The 21,305-nt window shown below is 45.8% G+C and overlaps 2 protein-coding genes and 1 long non-coding RNA gene across 5 annotated transcripts in view; 1 reads left to right on the top strand and 2 right to left on the bottom strand.

Moving 5' to 3' along the window:
• Positions 1-21,305, bottom strand: part of LOC144389485 (C-type lectin domain family 4 member G-like) — a 33,339-nt gene that overhangs the window by 652 nt on the left and 11,382 nt on the right. For 2 of the 3 annotated variants that reach the window (XM_078094339.1, XM_078094340.1), the window contains exons 6-7: positions 456-622; positions 75-187 (exon numbers count right to left, since the gene is read on the bottom strand). In XM_078094339.1, the coding sequence (XP_077950465.1) occupies positions 75-187; positions 456-622 (280 nt within the window). Of the gene's footprint in view, positions 1-74; positions 188-455; positions 623-707; positions 876-1,139; positions 1,230-1,334; positions 1,401-8,801; positions 8,944-21,305 lie in introns of those variants that run through there. The other variant, XM_078094341.1, reaches the window with a different exon arrangement.
• LOC144389486 (uncharacterized) lies at positions 9,388-9,920 on the top strand. Its single transcript, XR_013453590.1, has 2 exons — positions 9,388-9,472; positions 9,876-9,920. It is a non-coding gene; the product is annotated as an uncharacterized LOC144389486 (long non-coding RNA).
• Positions 18,211-19,961, bottom strand: LOC120813514 (C-type lectin domain family 10 member A-like). The gene is made up of 4 exons (XM_078094344.1): positions 19,576-19,961; positions 19,318-19,484; positions 18,937-19,049; positions 18,211-18,859 (listed from the first exon to the last, which is right to left on the bottom strand). The coding sequence occupies exons 1-4, from the start codon at positions 19,892-19,894 to the stop codon at positions 18,736-18,738; spliced, it is 723 nt and encodes a 240-aa protein (XP_077950470.1). The 5' UTR covers positions 19,895-19,961; the 3' UTR covers positions 18,211-18,735.

The following is a 21,305-nucleotide window of genomic DNA, read 5'->3' as shown; positions in this document are numbered from 1 at the left end:
AAGAAACAACATGATGTTCAGATGAAACAATGATAGAAGAAATGATTCATGATGTTAATGAATGTGTCACTTACGCGTCAGTCAGATTAGTTCCATCGATCCACTTCCACGTCCCTCCTTCAACCCTCAGGCCCATCCAGTACCCCTTAGATACATAGAGGTCTCTGATGTAACCATCGATTACGTTCTGTGAAAGAGAAGAAATGACAATTTACAAAGATAAAATAAACCAGAGAAATAAAGTGTTTATTTGAAGTAAGTTATTAAAGTGTCTTGTGTGTCTTTATAGAGAAGAGTTGTGTGAGGTTAAGTAAAGGTCCCAAGGATGTAAGTACTTATTTATATTATTCATATTTATATGTTGTTACCTGTAAACTAGTCCTACAGACTCAACTACAGAAAACCATTTATATTTTATATTTATATCATAAACGTTCCCTCAGGTCTCTCATCACCTTTTCCTCCTCATCATGAACAACAACCAGATCTGCTCCCCTTCCTCTGCAGTTCTCTCGAGCTTCTTCCCAGGTTTTAGGATGAGGAGGAGCTTCACTGTTATGAAACACATAGCAGCTCTTCTGGGTCTGGTCCCAGCCTCTCTGACAAGCTGAACACCTTCTCACTGAAAGAACAAAGAACCAACAAACAGCCTCATTGTGATATTGTTATTGGTTCTTTGTGGACTGATTAATGTAAAGTGATGATACCTTTACTTGTATCTGCTGGGCAGTAGGAGTCGATGGTCCACTGAGCTCTGCTGATATTCAGCTCATTCCAGTTGTCCTCCAGGTCTGTGATTTGTTTTGTGAAGTTCTCCTTCAGCTCCTTGTTCTCTTTCATCAGCTTGACGTTTTGTTCAGAAATGACGGAAGAAACTGAAATATGATCAGAGGGAAGTGTTGGTCTCGTTGTTTGTTTGGATCCTTTAAATAACCCATGTGACACAGAGGTGTTTCATGATCATGGCAGGTGTCACACTATGGGTGTTCATGCATGCAGCCGTCTTTAGACTCACTGTCTCTGGAGTCACACAGATTGAATCCTGAGCTCTAAAGGTTGAAAACTCCTCATGATTGATTGGTCTTAGATGAAGCTGAGAGGAAGCCGGCGTGGACTCGCTCCACCCAGAAGGTACTCACAGTAGATACGAAGGCCCATGATGAGCAGCAGGAGGATCCAACACACGGCGAGCAGGGGGAGAGACGAAGAGGAGAAGAGGAGCCTCCGGTCTGACACAAACATCACAACAAGGGTGGAGGTCATGGTGCTGCTCCAACACTCAAAGGCCTTAAATACATGACAAGCACATGAAGTGGGTGGTGTTCAGCGTGCACCTGGGGGGGCTTTGTCCTCAGGACGTACTGGTGCGTTCACGTCTTCATTGTCCTCAATGACTCCCTCTGAAAGAGAAGACAACAAAGTGTTCATCACGAAGACGCCAAAGAGGAACTCTGGAATCCACTTCCACCGTCGGGATGTTGTCTGAGGTCACAGCGTCACAAGCAAACATGCAGCTGTAAATACTTTATCTTTGGCCTGAGACCTTTGTCACCTGTTCACCTGTTCAGCCCGAGCTTCACCGGTTCGGAGTTGATTTTGGTCAAATATACAAATATTCAAGTCTTGGCTACAGTCTCCACTTATACGTCTGAAAAGGCTCCAAACACAACTTCAACAAGTTAGACAATATGTTGTGTAAATTAGTCCAGATGATTTGCACACAGCGCTGCTTACGTACTTTATTCTCATCCAAGCTAAAAGCTAAGAACCAAAACGAGGCCCTGAATCTTTTTTTAGGCAATTTTCTGTGTCTTAAATTCATTTATTTCTTCACCAGTAACATAGAAACTGACTTATTAGGAGCCGTTTAGGACTTAAATACTGAGACACTCTCACACATACATACATACATACGTACTAGGTAAACAGATGCACCCACATATATAAAACATTATACATAGTCAACTGAAACACGTATATATGAGAAACACATACGCATTTATATACACTGCTGTGTCTTATACACATATGAATGAAATGAAACATTTATATGTATCTATCTGATGGCTGTCAGACCCATATTTTAGTTGGTAGGAATTATGTGTATTCACTTAAAGTATTTTTTCATTCACATTTGAAATAACTCTTTATGATTCATTAGATTCACCTGACGAGGGTCAGTGGATAAGAGGAGGGGGGGCTGAGGCACGGGGGCTGGCTTTTGTCTTGGACGGGACATCGGCACAGACTTTTGACCTCACGTTGTCCACTAATCATGTTAATCGTGTTCAAATGAAACGACCAAATGTAAAACTTAAATAAACAACGTAAATGAGAAGTATTGAGTGGTTTCTATGGGAGCGACAACAACGTGTGAGTCAGGAAGCGGAGTCCTGGGCACCAAAATGAGGAAGTGCAAAGGCCGGCCACCACACACGCACATATGAAAAGGTTCTATATATATATAGTTGAACACTTATACATTCATAATCTCTTGAGGATTACAAAGATATACAAAGTTTAGATACATATGCAAGTGTTTACATATATTCATGTAATTGTTTCAAATGTGTATTTATAACTTTTTCAGTTATATGTATGTATGCTCTCACATGAGAATGTGCAAGCGTTTCACAAGTATTCATACGAGTAATCTCACTAGTGAACATTAGAGCATCTCACTAGTAAACATAAGAGCATCTCACTAGTGAACATTAGAGCATCTCACCAGTAAACATTAGAGCATCTCACTAGTAAACATAAGAGCATCTCACTAGTGAACATAAGAGCATCACACTAGTGAACATTAGAGCAGCTCACTAGTGAACATAAGAGCATCACACTAGTGAACATTAGAGCAGCTCACTAGTAAACATTAGAGCAGCTCACAAGTGAATATAAGAGCATCTCACTAGTAAACATAAGAGCATCACAACAGTGAAAATAAGAGCATCTCGCTAGTGACCATAAGAGCATCTCACTAGTGAACCTTATGGCGCGTTTCCACCGAGTGGTATGGTACGGTACGGGTCGGGTCGGTACGGGTCCGGTCTGTTAACCATGATTTGGTGAGCGTTTCCACCGCCAACAGTACCCTTACTTGATGAGCGTGGTGTATTCCAGAAAGTAGAGAGTAGTGATAACGTCACTTGATAGGCGTGGTATATGATGGAAAGTAGATTGGCGTCATTCGATGGCGTGAAAACTGAAAGCTAACCGCAAACAAAAATGGGGGACATAGAGCCGATCCTGTTCTTGCTTCTCGATATGTGGCTGTTTGTCACAAGGAGACGACACTCTTTGTTTGAGCAAAGGCTACATGCTGCAAGTGTGTTAACTGTGTTGTCTTTAGAGCATCTCACTAGTGAACATAAGAGCATCTCGCTAGTGAACATAAGAGCATCTCGCTAGTGAACATAAGAGCATCTCCCTAGTGAACATTAGAGCATCTCGCTAGTGAACATTAGAGCATCTCGCTAGTGAACATAAGAGCATCTCACTAGTGAACATTAGAGCATCTCGCTAGTGAACATAAGAGCATCTCGCTAGTGAACATAAGAGCATCACGCTAGTGAACATAAGAGCATCACGCTAGTGAACATTAGAGCATCTCACTAGTGAACATAGGAGCATCACACTAGTGAACATAAGAGCAGCTCACTAGTCAACATTAGAGCATCTTACTAGTGAACATAAGAGCATCACGCTAGTGAACATTAGAGCATCTCACTAGTAAACATTAGAGCATCTCACTAGTGAACATAGGAGCATCACACTAGTGAACATAAGAGCAGCTCACTAGTCAACATTAGAGCATCTTACTAGTGAACATAAGAGCATCACGCTAGTGAACATTAGAGCATCTCACTAGTAAACATAAGACCATCTCGCTAGTGAACACAAGAGCATCAAAGTAGTGAATATAAGAGCATCATACTAGTGAATATAAGAGTATCTCACTAATGAACATTAGTTTCCGGGGTGATTGCTACAAAAAGGTCACCTGATTGGGGCCAGGTATCCACAACGTCCCCTTGAGGGTGAACCTCGTTCACACGCGCAGGCTCATGAGGAACCTCACTCTCCACAGCCCCTGGGTCAAATAGATCCTCAGACAAACTTACAACATCCTCTAGTCGTCGGGACTGCGCTCGGGTAACCACACAGGCAGAAAACACATTAGGAAAATTCTTTGACAGATCCTCATCTTCTGAATTAAGGTTAGGTTTATCCAACACTTCTAACAAGGGTGTCACCTTTCCACCTGCAATGTCATTGCCTAACAGCAAAGTCACACCTTTCACAGGCAGCGTGTCCATGACACCAACACGGAAATGCCCTGAAACCAAGTCAGACGTCAAATGGACCCAATGCAAGGGTACGGGCAGTGTCCCCATCTCAATACCCTGCAGCAAGACTTGGGAACCACAAGACGTCTCTGAAGACCAAGGCAGCGCATCTGTAAGAATAACAGATTGCGCAGCTCCAGTGTCTCTCAAAATTTGGATGGGCCTTTGATCAATTTCCATCCCCGATAAGGAGACCAAACCTGTTAACAAAAATGGGCTGTACAGTCTGTCTGGTTTGCTTCGTGCAGAACATGCACCGCTTTTCACCGGGTGCCTCTTGGAACAGACCAGACCAACACCTTTTGGTTTGTTACCGGAAGTCATCGGTCGCCTGTCTCGGTTGCTTAACACAGGACAGGTGGCAATCAGATGCCCCTTTTGATGACAATAAAAACACTCCCGCACATCCTTGGGACTGGACGAACTGGTTGGTGAAGGACGAGCAGGACTTTGTACAGATGGCACAAATGTTCTGTCCCCAACACGAGGTGGCGTGAACGCACTCTTATGTGTCAAGGTATATTCATCGACCAACACTGCGGCCTGAGCCAACGTTGCCACCTTTTGTTCACACAAATGAACCACCTGACGCTCAGGTAGAGTGTTTTTAAAATCTTCCAACAAAATTAACTCTCGGATACCAGCAAAATCTGTAACTTTGCTGGCTGAACACCAGCGATCAAACAAAGACTCTTTGTCTCTGGCAAACTCTACAAAAGTTTGATTCAAAGCCTTTTTGTGGTTCCTAAATCTCTGCCTATATGCTTCGGGGACCAGTTCATACGCGCGAAGAACGGTAGCTTTTACAACGTTGTATTTTAAACTCTCTTCCAGGGAGAGAGCAGCAACAACTTCTTGGGCCTTCCCGGACAGTTTACACTGTAAGAGAAGTGACCAAACCTCGAGTGGCCAGTGCAGCGCAGCTGCCACACGCTCAAAAGCAGAAAAATAACAATCAACTTCTGATTCCCTAAATGGCGGTGCTAAAGCAATATGCTTACTCACATCAAAGTGAGCCTGAGGCGGAGCAGAAGACGGACTCACTCGGGAGCCAGCCTCTAGCTCCAGTTGTCGAATTCTAATTTCCTTATTGATTTCCAATTTCCGAATTTCTAACTCGAACTCTCTTTGTCGCATACTTTCTTTTTCCCTTAGCTCCATCTCCAACCTGGCCAGCCTCATTTTGAGCCTAGCAGCGCCGTTAGAATGACCTGAAGGAGGAGACAAAGGGTCAAACCGGGGCAACGTAACAGGAGTACGAGCAACCTCTTCCTCTACACCATCCTCTGTTTTTACATCAGAGGATCCATCAGACTCCTCTCCTGAGGCACCCCTCTCATCCTCTTTCAAGGACAAAATTCCCCTCTCTACTAACCCTTCTGTTACTAAGGTCAAAAGCTCAGCTTTAAGCTTTTGTTTAGGAACAGGGATCTCGTAGTGTTCCGCTAAGGCCTGCAACTCTACCTTACGAAACGCAGCCAACCCTTCAAGAGTAGGGGCTTCGAAGAAACCGGCCAATGCCGAAGTCGCCATACTAACAATGTGCTACAACGACTCACTAAATGTATAGACTACATACAACCACACTAAGTTCCCAATGACGCGCTCAGAGTAACGGGTATTAGATCCAAGATCCCGGACGAGCCCCCATTTGTTACGCCCTCCTCTAAAGAGAGGATACCGTAACTCGCCGTCACACGTGAGCTGGCCAAAAGGTGGGTGAGGTGAAACAAATTGCATGGGCGCACAAGTAGGACCAACAAAAAAAAGTACCGTTTAAACCAGGTTTATTTCACCTATAATACGGTAGTGGGGGAAAAGGGGCTGAGCGGAACCAAAGCAAAGAAATTAACCAATGAAAAGGACCCCTAACCTATCTAGTCTAAACACACCCTGCTAAACTCTCTGATAAATACAGGGGGTGGTCCGCCCAGGTCTTACCTAGTGTATATAGACAGAGGTTTATCTACGGGTAGTATGTAAACCCCAGGGTCTCTTACCTACACACTCCCATTGTGCGGTCCCCTTTTCCCTGGGACAACGGAAGAAGCAAAAAATAAAAAGTACAAACAACGTGATAACCACCGACAGAATAACAACAATAACTTGACCTTCACCAGTTCACATGACCCAAATACATATGTAACCAAAAACACAAGAACTGTCACTTGAACCCAGCTCAAAACAATAGTTCCTGCCAAAAAGTTATTTTGTTGCAACAGCCCTTCGGCTCTCTCCAACAGCTCTGCCTCCTCGTCTCTCCCTCCCGACCTCCTTTTAAGCCACGGCATCCTGCAGTTGATTGGCTGTGGGTGAGGGTGATTAGTGGCTGCAGGTGGGAGCGGGCAGTGGAGATGACTGCATGGTGGGTGTGTCAGAACACCTGTGGGAACACAAGTCAAAACACACACACACCCCCAAGCAGGCCGAGGCACGTAACATCATCTTACTAGTGAACATAGGAGCATCACACTAGTGAAGATAAGAGCAGCTCACTAGTGAACATTAGAGCATCTTACTAGTGAACATAAGAGTATCACGCTAGTGAACATTAGAGCATCTCACTAGTGAACATAAGAGCATCTCGCTAGTGAACATAAGAGCATCACAGTAGTGAATATAAGAGCATCATACTAGTGAATATAAGAGCATCTCACTAGTGAACATTAGAGCATTTCACTAGTGAACATAAGAGCATCACACTAGTGAACATTAGAGCATCTCACTAGTGAACATAAGAGCATCTCACTAGTGAACATAAGAGCATCTCGCTAGTGAACATAAGAGCATCTCGCTAGAGAACATAAGAGCATCACACTAGTGAACATTAGAGCATCTCACTAGTGAACATAAGAGCATCTCACTAGTGAACATAAGAGCATCTCGCTAGTGAACATAAGAGCATCACAGTAGTGAATATAAGAGCATCATACTAGTGAATATAAGAGTATCTCACTAGTGAACATTAGAGCATTTCACTAGTGAACATAAGAGCATCTCACTAGTGAACATAAGAGCATCACACTAGTGAACATTAGAGCATCTCACTAGTGAACATAAGAGCATCTCACTAGTGAACATAAGAGCATCTCGCTAGTGAACATAAGAGCATCTCGCTAGTGAATATAAGAGCATCATACTAGTGAACATAAGAGCATCTCACTAGTGAACGTTAGAGCATCTCACTAGTTGTCACACAATAGACCACATCATAGTTTATTTTAATCTTCACTGCATGTTTAATTTAACCTTCACTGCATGTTATCTAACTCTCCTGTCATTTCAGATCCTCCCACATCATTAGCTCAGTACCCACACCTCGGTCTCCTTGCTCTCACCTGAAGCACATCCCGTCATCAGCCACTCACTATTTAAGGCCATCACATTTGTTTGTTCCCTGCCAGATTGTCTTGTGTGCATGCCAAGTTTTTCTTCGTTTTTCCGATTACCAATATCCCGTCCTGACCTAGCCGGCCTTCTCTTAACCACGAACCCTTCGTCTGCGCCCTTTTTGGACTTGCTTGCCAGTCGGTTTTCCATCCTGTTTCTGAACACTGCCTGTATGGATTTCCTGCCTGCCCCTCTGGATATGTTTGCCCATTGGACTGCTATTCCGGTTTTGACCCTGCCTGTATAAGTAAAGAACTTTTGATTGGATTCTGCCTCGGAGTTGTGCTTTTGGGTTCCTATACCTGTTGCCCTTACACTAGTGAACATTAGAGCATCTCACTAGTGAACATTACATTACAGGTCATTTAGCTGACGCTTTTATCCAAAGCGACTTACATTACATTTTAAACCCATGGCTTTTTCACATTTTGCCCGGGGAGCAATTAGGGGTTGGGTGTCTTGGCTCAGGGACACTTCGACTTTAAACATGTGGCAGCCGGGACATCAACCACCAACCTTGCGGTTCCCAGCGCACCCGCTCTACCCCCTGCGCCCCGACGAACATAAGAGCAGCTCACTAGTGTAAATACATGAAGTCTCACCAGCATACAGAAGCATCTCCGTTACACCAGAAGAAGGAAGCAAAGAGTGCAGGTTTTGAACAGTGAAAAGCGCCTTACGTTCTTCCTAATATGCTTTTAAGACCGGACTTCTGTCCTTGTGTCGGTCCAAGTTTATGAATATTACTATTTATGTCCCAGATTGTAGTTTTAGGCCTGTTCTCAGCAGGACTTCTTTGAAACGCTGCGCTTGTATCCACTTCTCCGTAGTGGAGATTAAAACCCTTTTAATGCACAATGATACTGTGGATACAGACAAGACGTTAAAGTTTAATAAACATGAAGTTATGAATCTAAACTCTGTCCTCAAAAGAGCGTAACAAAACCGGTGAACAAACACCAGACTGACAACAGATTAAGTTATGAACACTCAGCCTAGTTATAGAATAGTTAACATTATATCTCATGTATAATAATGTATATAAGGTAATCTCACGTATACCTGCTTCATCCGCTGGCTTTCTGCTCATCGTAAACAGATGTTCAGAGTCCTGATGCAGATGTGGATGAGTGCTGATCCGCGCTGAGGCTCTTCAGTGCACTTCTGCTCTGAGCTGGTGGTTTTGTGGCCCCCCGCCTGGGTGCTGCTGATAAGAAGGAAAAAAAATAAGTAACATTTGCGCCTTTAAGAAAATGTAGAAGTTAGTGTGTTCATTCACGTTCAGTCTGGTTTTTACTTCTGCTTCACAAAGCGTTCTTCTCTTTTTGAGGTTTTGACCCAAACTTTGGGGCACATTCTCGCGCTGCTGTCAACTCCTCCATTTTAAAAATAGGTTTATTTGGGAGGGAAATTACCCATTAAAAGATTCCTCTGAATGTGTCAGAGTTGTAACAGTGATTTTTTATCTGTAGCTGTTGTGTTTTCTGTGGAGTTTTTAATTCATGACGTTTTGTTATTTCGGATTTACATGTGTGATCAAATGTTTACCTGCCAGAGCTATATATGTAAATGCCAGTATTATATGGAGAAACTTTGAGGTAGCAGCGCAATAGTGTAGTGTCCCTTTAAGAGAGGAGTGTGCTGTGAGGTCACGTGACCAGTGTTTACTGAGTGAAAAGGAAGCGCGATTCACTTAGTTGGTAACGACTTCCAACCCGGTGTGCAGCCACTTGGTAAGCTCTCTTGATTTTCAATGTTGTCTTGTCTCCTTTATAATGTACGCTTCATGTTGTCTGATGTCACCTTAAATGTGTTGCTGCTGTGTTTACTTTCTTTGTGTTTCATACTTTAAACATATAAGCCAGACTGCTATGTGACGTGGGTACTTCCTGGTTTGCCGTGGGGCATTTTGGGAATTGTAGTTTCCTGCTAAGAAAAGACTGCATGCATTGTGAATGTGGTGCATAATGATTGAATGTGTACATGCAAATAACGAAACTGATGATGGTGGATTATAGTATATTAATAATGTTTATTTGTATTTTTGAATAATGTTATTAAGATAAAGAACTGGGGAGCTGTGTTGGTTGTGGTGTGCACATGGAAATTTAAGTATTGCATTTCTTATTATTCCAGGTTTTTTACCTGGTTCCCCTTTTAAGAAATAAACAAACAAATGAGGAATCTTGAGTAAAGTCCTATGTGTGCCGGGTTGCCCTTTCCGTGGGGAGAAAACGGAACAGTAAAAAACCAACGGTTCTGAGCACGTCAAGCTAAGTCCGCAACCGCCCTAGCAGCATTGACCAGCGAAGAAACTCCAAAGGAAGAGGAAAAGGCCGAATAGACCCCTCTGTGGAGCAGCGCCTCGGTCAGTGTCGGGAAAGGAAGATGGATTCAGCAGAATTAGTGGCTCTAAAAGGAAAGCGCTCAACAGCACAGGCGTGTTTCACCAAGAGAGCCAAAAAGCTGTCCCTCACTGAAGACCTCCTAGAAAAAAGGGTGCTGATCGACGAGATCAGAGCACTTGGTGTGGACTTTGGAAAGTTCCACGACACTGGTCTCGAATATGTTGATGCCCTAGGAGAAGTGGAAGGCGACGAAGAAAAAGCAAGCAGAGAAGTGGCTCACGTAGAGGAGAAGATGGCGACGTGCCTTGCCACCTATACAGAAACGCTCCAGCTCGCGAAGGAGACATTATGGAACAAATTTGCTTATGTTGACCTTAAATTGTATGCTGATGGTGCAGAGGAGAAATGTGCTGAAATGGAGAACATTGAGGTGAAAGAGTTGCCGGAGGAAGACTTTCAAGTCCTGAGGGAGGGTCTGCTGGAGAGGATCAAAATGCTTGAGCTAAAAGCGCTTGAATGGGAAAGTCTTGTCTCTGGAGCCAAGATAACACTCTACAAGCAGCAGCTATACAAGCTGGTCAACAGACTACATGACTGGGCGCGGAGCTGGGAAAAGATGAAGCGGAAGGAAGAGGTTGAAGAAGGGAGTTCTGATGAAGAACGTAGCAAGTCCGGCACGCACCCCCAAAAGACCCCAAAAGCCCCCGAAGACCCCACTGTAACGCATGTGCCCACCAGAGCTCCTGTGGTTTCAAATGCTCCTCCACAAAGCACCCTTGGCGTGCATCCCGGGGCTTATGGCTTCAGACCACAGATCAGTCTTGAAAGAACGCGCCTGCCCACGTTCTCGGGAGACATGACTGACTATTATCGGTGGAAGGCTGAGTGGGAAGAGCTCGAACAGCTGGGGAACCCACAGAGGACTGCTGGTGTTACAAGGTTCCACCTCCTAGCAAGTCTCAGCGACAGGGTGAAGAGAGACTTGGTTCTGTCCAGCTGTGCGTCGGCAGATGAAATGTTCAGGCGCCTCGACAACCGCTTTGGGAACAAGGCGAAAATCGTTCTGAAGATCTCAGAAGAGGTTCAGGGCCTAACCCCTGTGAAGGGAGATAATCCTAGAAAAGCGATCGAGCTGATCCAAGCAGTGGAGCGGGCTCTTAGTAACCTTGTGATCCTGGGAGAAGAGGAGGTTCTAAGGAACCGTTGGGTGGCACAGTCACTTGAAAGCAAGCTACCAAGCTGTCTGAAGGAGAAATGGATTAAGCACAAGACCAAGCCTGTGAGCAGTTTCGCTCCACATAACCACTTTGACTGCTTACTGCGCTTCCTGAAGAAGCAGGAAGCAATCCTGGAGGAGCTGGATCAGCTGGAGCCAAACCCAAGAGAAGGAAGCTCCTCAGTTAAAGGCCCAGCAGACAAGCCAGAAAGAGGAGTTAAGAAAGCATTCTCCAAAGCTACCTCAGGCCAAAGAGCGTTGTCTCAGTTAAAACCACGCTTGGACTCGTGCACAGCCTGTGCCGATGAGACACACGCTGGCAGGCTGTTTGCCTGCAAAGTCTTCAGGGAAATGGATCTCCAGAAGAGGAAAGCCCATCTGAAGACCCATGGAATATGCAATCGGTGCCTGTGCTTCCACTGGAAGGATGGCCGTTGCAACCCAAAGTTCCTCTGCAGTAAAATGGACTGCCGTAAAGAGGAGCCTCACCACTATCTGCTCTGCCCCAAGTGCATCGCTCAAGAAAAAGACGCTGGCCACGAGGAGCAAGGTACCAGAAGGATGGAGAGGAAAAGCCTCGGGCTGACCAGCAAGCAAGAGGAGCTCCTGGCGAAAGTCACTCCGGAACTAAGAGCAGAATTCAGGAAGGCATTTTCCAACAAAGCCTCAACCATAATCTGCACTGCTGGAGGTGGACTGAAAGAGTTCCCAGTTATAATGATGTTACTGGAAGTGACGACGAACTCAGGCCAGCTAATAGGCACTCTTATCGACCTTGCCTCTGACACCAACTACATAACAAACAACGCTGCCCAGCGCCTTGGACTAATTGGTGAGAGCATCAAATTAATTGTCCACGGAATAGGAGGAATGACAACGACAGTCACAACCAAGAGGTACTCCCTGCGACTAAGAGTGAAGACCATGAAGGGGACGGTAATGGAGCACAAACTACTCTGCTACGGCCTAGAAAGTATTGCAGAGATAAGTCAGCCGGTCACTCCACAACAGCTGCAAAGGATCTTTCCTGACATCGCTGCAGAAGAGCTGGTCCGCCCTGAGCACATCGAACTTCTAATCAGCCACAGGGAAGGTCGTTTAGTTCCACAGCCGTTTAAGTTGGAGGGAGATCTAGTCCTTTGGGACGGCCCTTTGGGCAAAGCTGTTGGTGGTACTCACCCTGATCTCTTCGAGGTAGTAGACCTAACGCTGCATCAGTCGGAAACTCACTTCGCAAGATCTATGAGAACATCCTCAATGGTGTACAAGGAGGTTCTTGTGAACACCAAAGACCTGAGTGAGGACCCAATGAGGATGGGAGAAGTTACCCTCAGCAAAACCACCGCTTCGAACAAGGAGGTGTTTGAGTGGTTTAAGTGGGATAGTATCGGGGCAGCGTGTGACCCAAAATGCGGGAGCTGCAAGTGCAGCAAGTGCCCTCCGGGAGGCAGAGAGATGACCCTTGGAGAAGAAAGGGACTTAGAAAAGATAAAGGACTGCCTCTCTTATGTGCTAGCGGACAAACACAGTGACGCCCCACACTGGGATGCGGCCTACCCGTGGAAAGTGAACCCTGCAATTCTGCCAGATAACCGCCGAGCAGTGGAGGCCACCTTCCGGAACACCGAGGCTCGGCTAGCAAGAGAACCTGTGTGGAAAGTGGCTTATGGAGTGCAGATCCGCGAGATGGTATCAAGAGGGGCAGCCATCAAGCTCACAGAGGAAGAGATCAAACGGTGGGATGGCCCAATCTGGTACATCAGCCATTTGGTTGCCCCAAATCCTCATTCTAGCTCTACGCCAGTGAGGATAGTCTGGAACAGTGGCCAGGAGTTTAAAGGGTTGAGCCTGAATAATCTCCTGCACAAAGGCCCTGATGTCCTCAACCCAATTCGAGGTGTCCTGCTAAGATTTAGGAGCAGACTGTATGCTGCTCTTGGCGATGTGAAGAAAATGTATAATTCTGTGTGGCTGAAGGACGAAGAGGTCCACCTCCATCGATTCCTCTGGAGGGATAACCCCGAAGATGAAATTGGTGTGTTTGCCATTGTCCGGGTCAACATCGGCGACAAGCCTGCTGGGTGCATCGCTCAGGTTGCCATGAGAGAAACGGCAAACCTGCCCCAGTTTTCATCCATGGTTGAAGAGCGCCGAATCTTGACAGAGGACTGCTATGTGGACGATGTTCTAACATCGCATAATGATCTCCAAACTCTGGTTAGGATGACCGAAGGAGTGGAAGAAATCCTAAGAGCAGGTGGTTTCTCCCTCAAGCCCTGGGTCCTGACAGGCCAAAGTGGGAGGAGTGAGAAACCCACTGACCCCAGCAATGTCAGGTCAACAGAGCCCAAGACCCTGATACTACCCAACCAGATGCGGGATGAGGAGAATAAGGCATTGGGATTGGGATATGAACCTGAATCTGACAAACTCTGTGTGCTGACGTCTGTGAACTTCTCAAGGAGACGAGGAAAGATGAGGACCGGTCTGGATCTACGAGAGGATGAGGTCAGAGGCGGCACCCCCGACCCTCTCACTCGACGCATGCTGCTGAGTCAGATCGCGGGGCTCTATGACCCCATCGGCCTGGCTTCACCCGCCAAGCAACGAGGAGTGATCCTCGTAAGAGAATCCTTTCAGGAAGCAGGAATTGACCGTCAGTCCAAGGACACCTGGGACGACCCTCTTTCGCCACGTCTTCGAGAAGCTGCAATAAAACTTTTTGAGCAGAATGTGAGGCTTGGCCAACTCCGATTCAACAGGAGTCTCACACCTCATGGAGCCATAGGCCGGCCAATGGGAATCACATTTTCCGATGGTAGTGAAGCTTCCTACGGCGCCGTTCTTTATCTACGGTGGGAGACAGAAGATGCAGTCGCAGTTAAGCTGGTTGAATCAAAGGGCAAGCTCACTCCTCTAGACCAGAAAGGTGATGTCATTAAAGCAGAACTCTGCGGGGCTGTCTTTGCATCCCGCCTGAAGACATACTTCGAGAAGCACTGCTACATTAAGGTCGATCAGTGGATTCATTTTGTTGACAGTCAGACAATTTTGGGAGCTATCCAGAAGGATAGCTATGGCTATCAGACATTTTTTGCAAACCGGATTGGAGAAATCCAAAAGGCTGGATCAGTAGATAGCTGGAGGTGGGTCGAAGGTAGACTGAACATCGCCGACCTTATCACAAGGGGGGCATCCCCGGAGGAGCTTGCTGAAGGATCTGTCTGGCAGGAAGGCCCAAAATTTTTGAAGTTGCCTGAGTCAGAATGGCCGGTGAAAACTGCTAGAGAGATCAATCCCTTGGTTGCTGAGATCGGGGGACTTCGGAGGAAGGCATTCACAGGACTGGTCACAGTAGGAGCCCAGCCCAGGAAAGGGTCAGGCCCAACCAGTGTTGCAGTTGTCCGCCTTGTGGACCCCCAGCGGTTCAGCTCACTTGCACGGTTGTGTGGGACCATCGCCTGGGTGAGACAAGCAGTAGGAATCTGGCTGGGTAACAGCCAGGCTCCAGTTCGGTCAAAGTGGGAGGCAAGACCATGCCTGTCTGTGGAAGAACGAGTAACAGCTTTCAAAGATCTAGCTCTCGAAGCTCAGTGTGGGGTTGAGTTCCGCGACGCAACCCTGGATCGCCTGGTTGTCCAGGAAGAGGAAAAAACCGGACTCTTGCTCTGCGGAGGGAGAATCCAATGCTGGGATGAAGATCGAGTGGCTATACCGCTGATCCCATGCCAGTCGTGGCTTGCAACCCTACTGGCCAGGGAGGCACATGAAGAAAACCATGAAGGTGTTGCCTCTACCCTTCTACGGACAAGGAGGAAAGCCTGGATCATGCAGGGACGGAGAACAGTTAAGAAGGTGCTGAACAACTGTGTCACCTGCAGAAAGAAACGAGCAAAGACGTGTCAGCAAGTAATGAGTGATCTCCCTCAAGAGCGTACCAGTAGGGCAAGCCCGTTCGAAAATGCGACCCTCGACCTTTTTGGCCCCTTCGAGGTGAAAGACGCGGTTAAAAGAAGGACCAGCAAGAAGGTCTGGGGCATTGTTTTCTGTTGTATGGCCTCGAGAGCCGTCCATGCGGACCTCACCGATGACCAGTCGGCAGAAAGTTTCCTCCAAGCATACTCCCGCTTTGTTGCTCTGAGGGGGCATCCAGGAAAACTATGGTCCGACAGAGGCACCAACTTTATTGGGGCCAAGTCGGCTCTGCATGAGCTGCATAAACATCTGGCTTGCTTGCAGGCTGCGTCTATAGAAGATGTGGCTGCTAAGAACGGGACTGAATGGAAGTGGGATTTTCACCCTGCAGATGCACCCCACAGGAATGGAGCTGCGGAGGCAGCTGTGAAGCTTTTAAAGAAGGCGCTGATAAGCCTAGGAGGAACTACAGGGTCCCTCACATGGGGGGAGCTCCAAACTCTGTTCTATCAGGCAGCCAACCTGACAAACGAACGCCCAATTGATGCCAGAGCTCAAGAACAGGAGGACTCTGTTGAGTACTTAACGCCCAACTCCCTCATACTGGGTCGAGCATCGCTTGGAGGAGACACCAGCGGGCTGGACCTAGACACTCATCCCTGGCGTCGTCTGAGGGCTATTCAAATCGGAGTGGACCGGTTTTGGGCAAAGTGGAGGGAACTAGCTGGCCCAAATCTGTTCATTCGACACAAGTGGCACCGGACGGAGAGGAACGTCAAAGTCGGCGACCTCGTCTGGATTGCTGACCCAAATGCTTTGAGAGGGCAGTTTCGCCTGGGCCGGATTCTGACAGTTTATCCTGACAGTAAAGGGATTGTTAGGGACGCTGACATTGCAACGTGCGCTGGAATTCCTGTATCCCTGGCGGGTGGCCAAAAGAAGAGGAGTTCTTCGCTGCCCATGACGGTTATCAGGAGAGACGTGAGAAGACTGGTGGTCCTTCTCCCAGTGGAGGACAAAACTCATCCACCCAAACCGCCATGACATCGGCATCGTCCCAAACCCCTCTCATTCACCGGCCAAGCCCCTGTCACCCTGTTACCATCTTAGCCCTGTTGGCTGCGTGGTGCAAGCCTAGCGCTGCCACCAGGCCAATTACGTTGCACACACATGAAGAAGAGCACTCACATTCCATACCTCGCATACCCGGGCAGTACACTGCATACGTGCCAAAGGGATGTAATTGACTTGGACAGTGGACTAAACTGTTCCCCCGTCAGTCGTGCCTTCATCGGACGCTTACACATAGACATTGTGCACATTTAAGGGTTCTAAAAAATAAATAAATAAATAAATAAATAAAAAGGTTCTTTTTAAGTGAGTTAGTAAGTTCCCTGGATAACATCAGGAACTTAAGTGGGAGGTGTTGTGTTTTCTGTGGAGTTTTTAATTCATGACGTTTTGTTATTTCGGATTTACATGTGTGATCAAATGTTTACCTGCCAGAGCTATATATGTAAATGCCAGTATTATATGGAGAAACTTTGAGGTAGCAGCGCAATAGTGTAGTGTCCCTTTAAGAGAGGAGTGTGCTGTGAGGTCACGTGACCAGTGTTTACTGAGTGAAAAGGAAGCGCGATTCACTTAGTTGGTAACGACTTCCAACCCGGTGTGCAGCCACTTGGTAAGCTCTCTTGATTTTCAATGTTGTCTTGTCTCCTTTATAATGTACGCTTCATGTTGTCTGATGTCACCTTAAATGTGTTGCTGCTGTGTTTACTTTCTTTGTGTTTCATACTTTAAACATATAAGCCAGACTGCTATGTGACGTGGGTACTTCCTGGTTTGCCGTGGGGCATTTTGGGAATTGTAGTTTCCTGCTAAGAAAAGACTGCATGCATTGTGAATGTGGTGCATAATGATTGAATGTGTACATGCAAATAACGAAACTGATGATGGTGGATTATAGTATATTAATAATGTTTATTTGTATTTTTGAATAATGTTATTAAGATAAAGAACTGGGGAGCTGTGTTGGTTGTGGTGTGCACATGGAAATTTAAGTATTGCATTTCTTATTATTCCAGGTTTTTTACCTGGTTCCCCTTTTAAGAAATAAACAAACAAATGAGGAATCTTGAGTAAAGTCCTATGTGTGCCGGGTTGCCCTTTCCGTGGGGAGAAAACGGAACAGTAGCCTCTGAACTGATGTTACAAACTCATCGGCTTTGCACTACGGAGCCTTTACAAAACACGCATAGAGAATAAAAGAAGAGAGAAGATGAAAATACGTAGACACGTGACTCAGGAAGCCCTCGTACTGCTTCATCAACACCATGAAGACATGAAGCACGGAGGCTCACAGAGACGCAGCCAGTAAACGAGGGACCATTCTGACAGAGACACCGACAGAGGAGATCAAGCTGCATGGTTACACGCTAAAAACATGCAGGGAAGCATGATGACTGAGTGCAGGGGGACGAGGGCGGGCGAGCTGTCGTCATGGTAACGTGCCGTTTGACCGGCTGTACGTTGGTACAATCACACACACACATTTCTATCTGACGCACACAAAGTAGTTCTTAACACGCACTCGCTCTACAAGAGTCCATCATGTTAATAATCCATTAATCAGCCCTACAGCTGCTCAGTGTGTCTGCTCAGAGACCTGGGGGGGCGTATCCCAGCATGCACTGCACGACGGGCGTGAAAACACGAACACGAGGAACCTCAACAGGTGGTGACTTCATCCGCCCGTTCATGTGACACCACCAACACAACAAAAGAAGTCAACATGTGATCAATGTGAGATGGACAGCGGGAGACTTGAGGGACACTTCCTGGTCCTCTGTGGAGCTCTGCTGCTGCAGATGTTCACAGTGGGACGGCCTTCTGCTTTAACGCGTCACAGCACCTGAAGGAGGCGACTCTTCCTGACGACACTGAAGCTTGTTGAAGGATTCACGCCGATTAAAAGAGACAAACAACAACGTGTGGCTGCACATTTATTCACAACAACAACAACAACAACAACAACAGACCAAAAGATGAACCTGCTGCTACAAAGATAAACTGAGAAACATCAGCTGTGCAAGTTCAACATGGTTCTAAGTATTGATGCAAAGTGCAGAGAACCAGCAGGCAGCGCCCCCTGCTGGTCAAAGGTAGAAACAAGAAGAAATAAATCAGGAAGCTGCTGATGTGTAAATCACAAGCGTTGCTTCTCTAACAGATCACAAGGAAACACACAGGAAGTTATGAACAATCAACAGTTTGGTCCTGACGTCTTAATTCACACTCAAAGTATCTATTGGATCCAATAAAACACCTTGAAGCTGAGATTCTGCTTTGAAGAACACAACACTTCAGAAAATAAAAGCTATTTTTTGTAGAAATGAAAACCTTGAATAAAATCATAGTTGTGAAGTAGAATCCTACATGTTTGTATGTTGATGAGCCACTTGATGTCACATGTAGGAGCATCCAGGAACCTTCTGGAGAATGAAATCTGAGACGTTTAAACAGACAAAGCTTTCTGTGAGCAGATCCTTGTTCTCTTCTCATCACACTTCACTGATGTCCATGTTCTGGTCGGGAGAGAAACGGCACAGTGACCTTCAGCAGGAGGTCCTATCCAGGAGCTGAAGGAACAACATGATGTTCAGATGAAACAATGATAGAAGAAATGATTCATGATGTTAAAGAATGTGTCACTTACGCGTTCATCAGATCAGTTCCATCGATCCACTTCCACGTCCCTCCTTCAACCCTCAGGCCCATCCAGTACCCCTTAGATACAGGGATGTTTGTGACGTTACCATCGATTACGTTCTGTGAAAGAGAAGAAATGACAATTTACAAAGATAAAAGAAACCAAATAAATAAAGTGTTTATTTGAAGGAAGTTATTAAAGTGTCTTGTGTGTCTTTATAGAGAAGAGTTGTGTGAGGTTAAGTAAAGGTCCCAAGGATGTAAGTACTTATTTATATTATTCATATTTATATGTTGTTACCTGTAAACTAGTCCTACAGACTCAACTACAGAAAACCATTTATATTTAATATTTATATCATAAACGTTCCCTCAGGTCTCTCATCACCTTTTCCTCCTCATCATGAACAACAACCAGATCTGCATCCCTTCCTCTGCAGTTCTCTCGAGCTTCTTCCCAGGTTTTAAGCTCAGAAGGAGTTTCCCTGTCATAAAACACAAAGCAGCTCTTCTGGATCTGGTACCAGCCTCTCTGACAAGCTGAACACTTTCTCACTGAAAGAACAAAGAACCAACAAACAGCCTCATTGTGATATTGTTATTGGTTCTTTGTGGACTGATTAATGTAAAGTGATGATAACTTTACTTTTATCTGCTGGGCAGTAGGAGTCGATGGTCCACTGAGCTCTGCTGACATTGAACTTCTCCCAGTTGTCCTCCAGGTCTGTGATTTGTTTTGTGAAGTTCTCCTTCAGCTCCTGGTTCTCTGTCTTCAGCTCCTGGATCTCGTTCTTCAGCTCAGTGTTCTTACCTTCTGAGACATTATAGTTTTGCGTCATGTTTTCCAGCTGCAGCTTCAGACTGTTGAGTTTCTTTCTCGAGTCTTCCTTCTCTAAGTTCAGCTGCTCACTGAGGTTTCTCAGCTCTTGTTTGGCCGCCAGCAGGTTTTCTCTTAACTGGTTCATCTCTGTTATGTCACTTATTGTATCAAAAATGAAAATGAAATTTGGACTATTTATTGATGGTAATAATATAACTTGGTTTTGGTCAATTTTACTTGTCCATCTTGTGTGTTTATGAAGGATCCTGAGGCTCATTGATCTGTTTTTAATGGAAATCAATGGCACACACACACTTTTGAGATACAACAGAGCTCGTTGGGATTGAATAACGGGACTTGTTAGAAGAATATAGAATATCTCTTCACTCATCTTTTCATTCCTATTATATAACGTCTCCAATATATGTAACTATTCAGTAATCTGAAGCAGAAGAAGTTCTTCATTCTGAAGTTTAATTTGAACTGTGGATGTAGAAACATCCAGGTGAGATGAATCTATTCTGTTGCTCTGTGCATCGCTTCAGGTTAACTGTACTCAGCTCCTGGTTCTCTTTCATCAGCTGTTGGTTCTCTTTTATCAGCTTGACGTTTTGTTCAGAAATGACGGAAGAAACTGAAATATGATCAGAGGGAAGTGTTGGTCTCGTTGTTTGTTTGGATCCTTTAAATAACCCATGTGACACAGAGGTGTTTCATGATCATGGCAGGTGTCACACTATGGGTGTTCATGCATGCAGCCGTCTTTAGACTCACTGTCTCTGGAGTCACACAGATTGAATCCTGAGCTCTAAAGGTTGAAAACTCCTCATGATTGATTGGTCTTAGATGAAGCTGAGAGGAAGCCGGCGTGGACTCGCTCCACCCAGAAGGTACTCACAGTAGATACGAAGGCCCATGATGAGCAGCAGGAGGATCCAACACACGGCGAGCAGGGGGAGAGACGAAGAGGAGAAGAGGAGCCTCCGGTCTGACACAAACATCACAACAAGGGTGGAGGTCATGGTGCTGCTCCAACACTCAAAGGCCTTAAATACATGACAAGCACATGAAGTGGGTGGTGTTCAGCGTGCACCTGGGGGGGCTTTGTCCTCAGGACGTACTGGTGCGTTCACGTATTCATTGTCCTCAATGACTCCCTCTGAAAGAGAAGACAACAAAGTGTTCATCACGAAGACGCCAAAGAGGAACTCTGGAATCCACTTCCACCGTCGGGATGTTGTCTGAGGTCACAGCGTCACAAGCAAACATGCAGCTGTAAACACTTTATCTTTGGCCTGAGACCTTTGTCACCTGTTCACCTGTTCACCTGTTCAGCCCGAGCTTCACCGTTTCGGAGTTGATTTTGGTCAAATATACAAATATTCAAGTCTTGGCTACAGTCTCCACTTATACGTCTGAAAAGGCTCCAAACACAACTTCAACAAGTTAGACAATATGTTGTGTAAATTAGTCCAGATGATTTGCACACAGCGCTGCTTACGTACTTTATTCTCATCCAAGCTAAAAGCTAAGAACCAAAACGAGGCCCTGAATCG

This window comes from Gasterosteus aculeatus, chromosome 20 (assembly GCF_964276395.1).
Source record: "Gasterosteus aculeatus chromosome 20, fGasAcu3.hap1.1, whole genome shotgun sequence".
In the NCBI taxonomy this organism is placed as follows: domain Eukaryota; kingdom Metazoa; phylum Chordata; class Actinopteri; order Perciformes; family Gasterosteidae; genus Gasterosteus; species Gasterosteus aculeatus.
Note: the sequence above shows the minus strand (reverse complement) of the source record. Positions and strands in the feature narration are given on the sequence as shown.

What these genes read in the sequence shown, in the direction of transcription:
- LOC120813514 (XM_078094344.1), bottom strand. Translation starts at nt 19,894, where the DNA reads ATGAACCAGTTAAGAGAAAACCTGCTGGCGGCCAAACAAGAGCTGAGA. An exon ending in CTACTGCCCAGCAGATAAAA is followed by an intron (nt 19,485 to 19,575) that starts GTAAAGTTATCA and finishes TTGTTCTTTCAG; the next exon opens with TGAGAAAGTGTTCAGCTTGT. An exon ending in GGAACTGATCTGATGAACGC is followed by an intron (nt 18,860 to 18,936) that starts GTAAGTGACACA and finishes TTGTTCCTTCAG; the next exon opens with CTCCTGGATAGGACCTCCTG.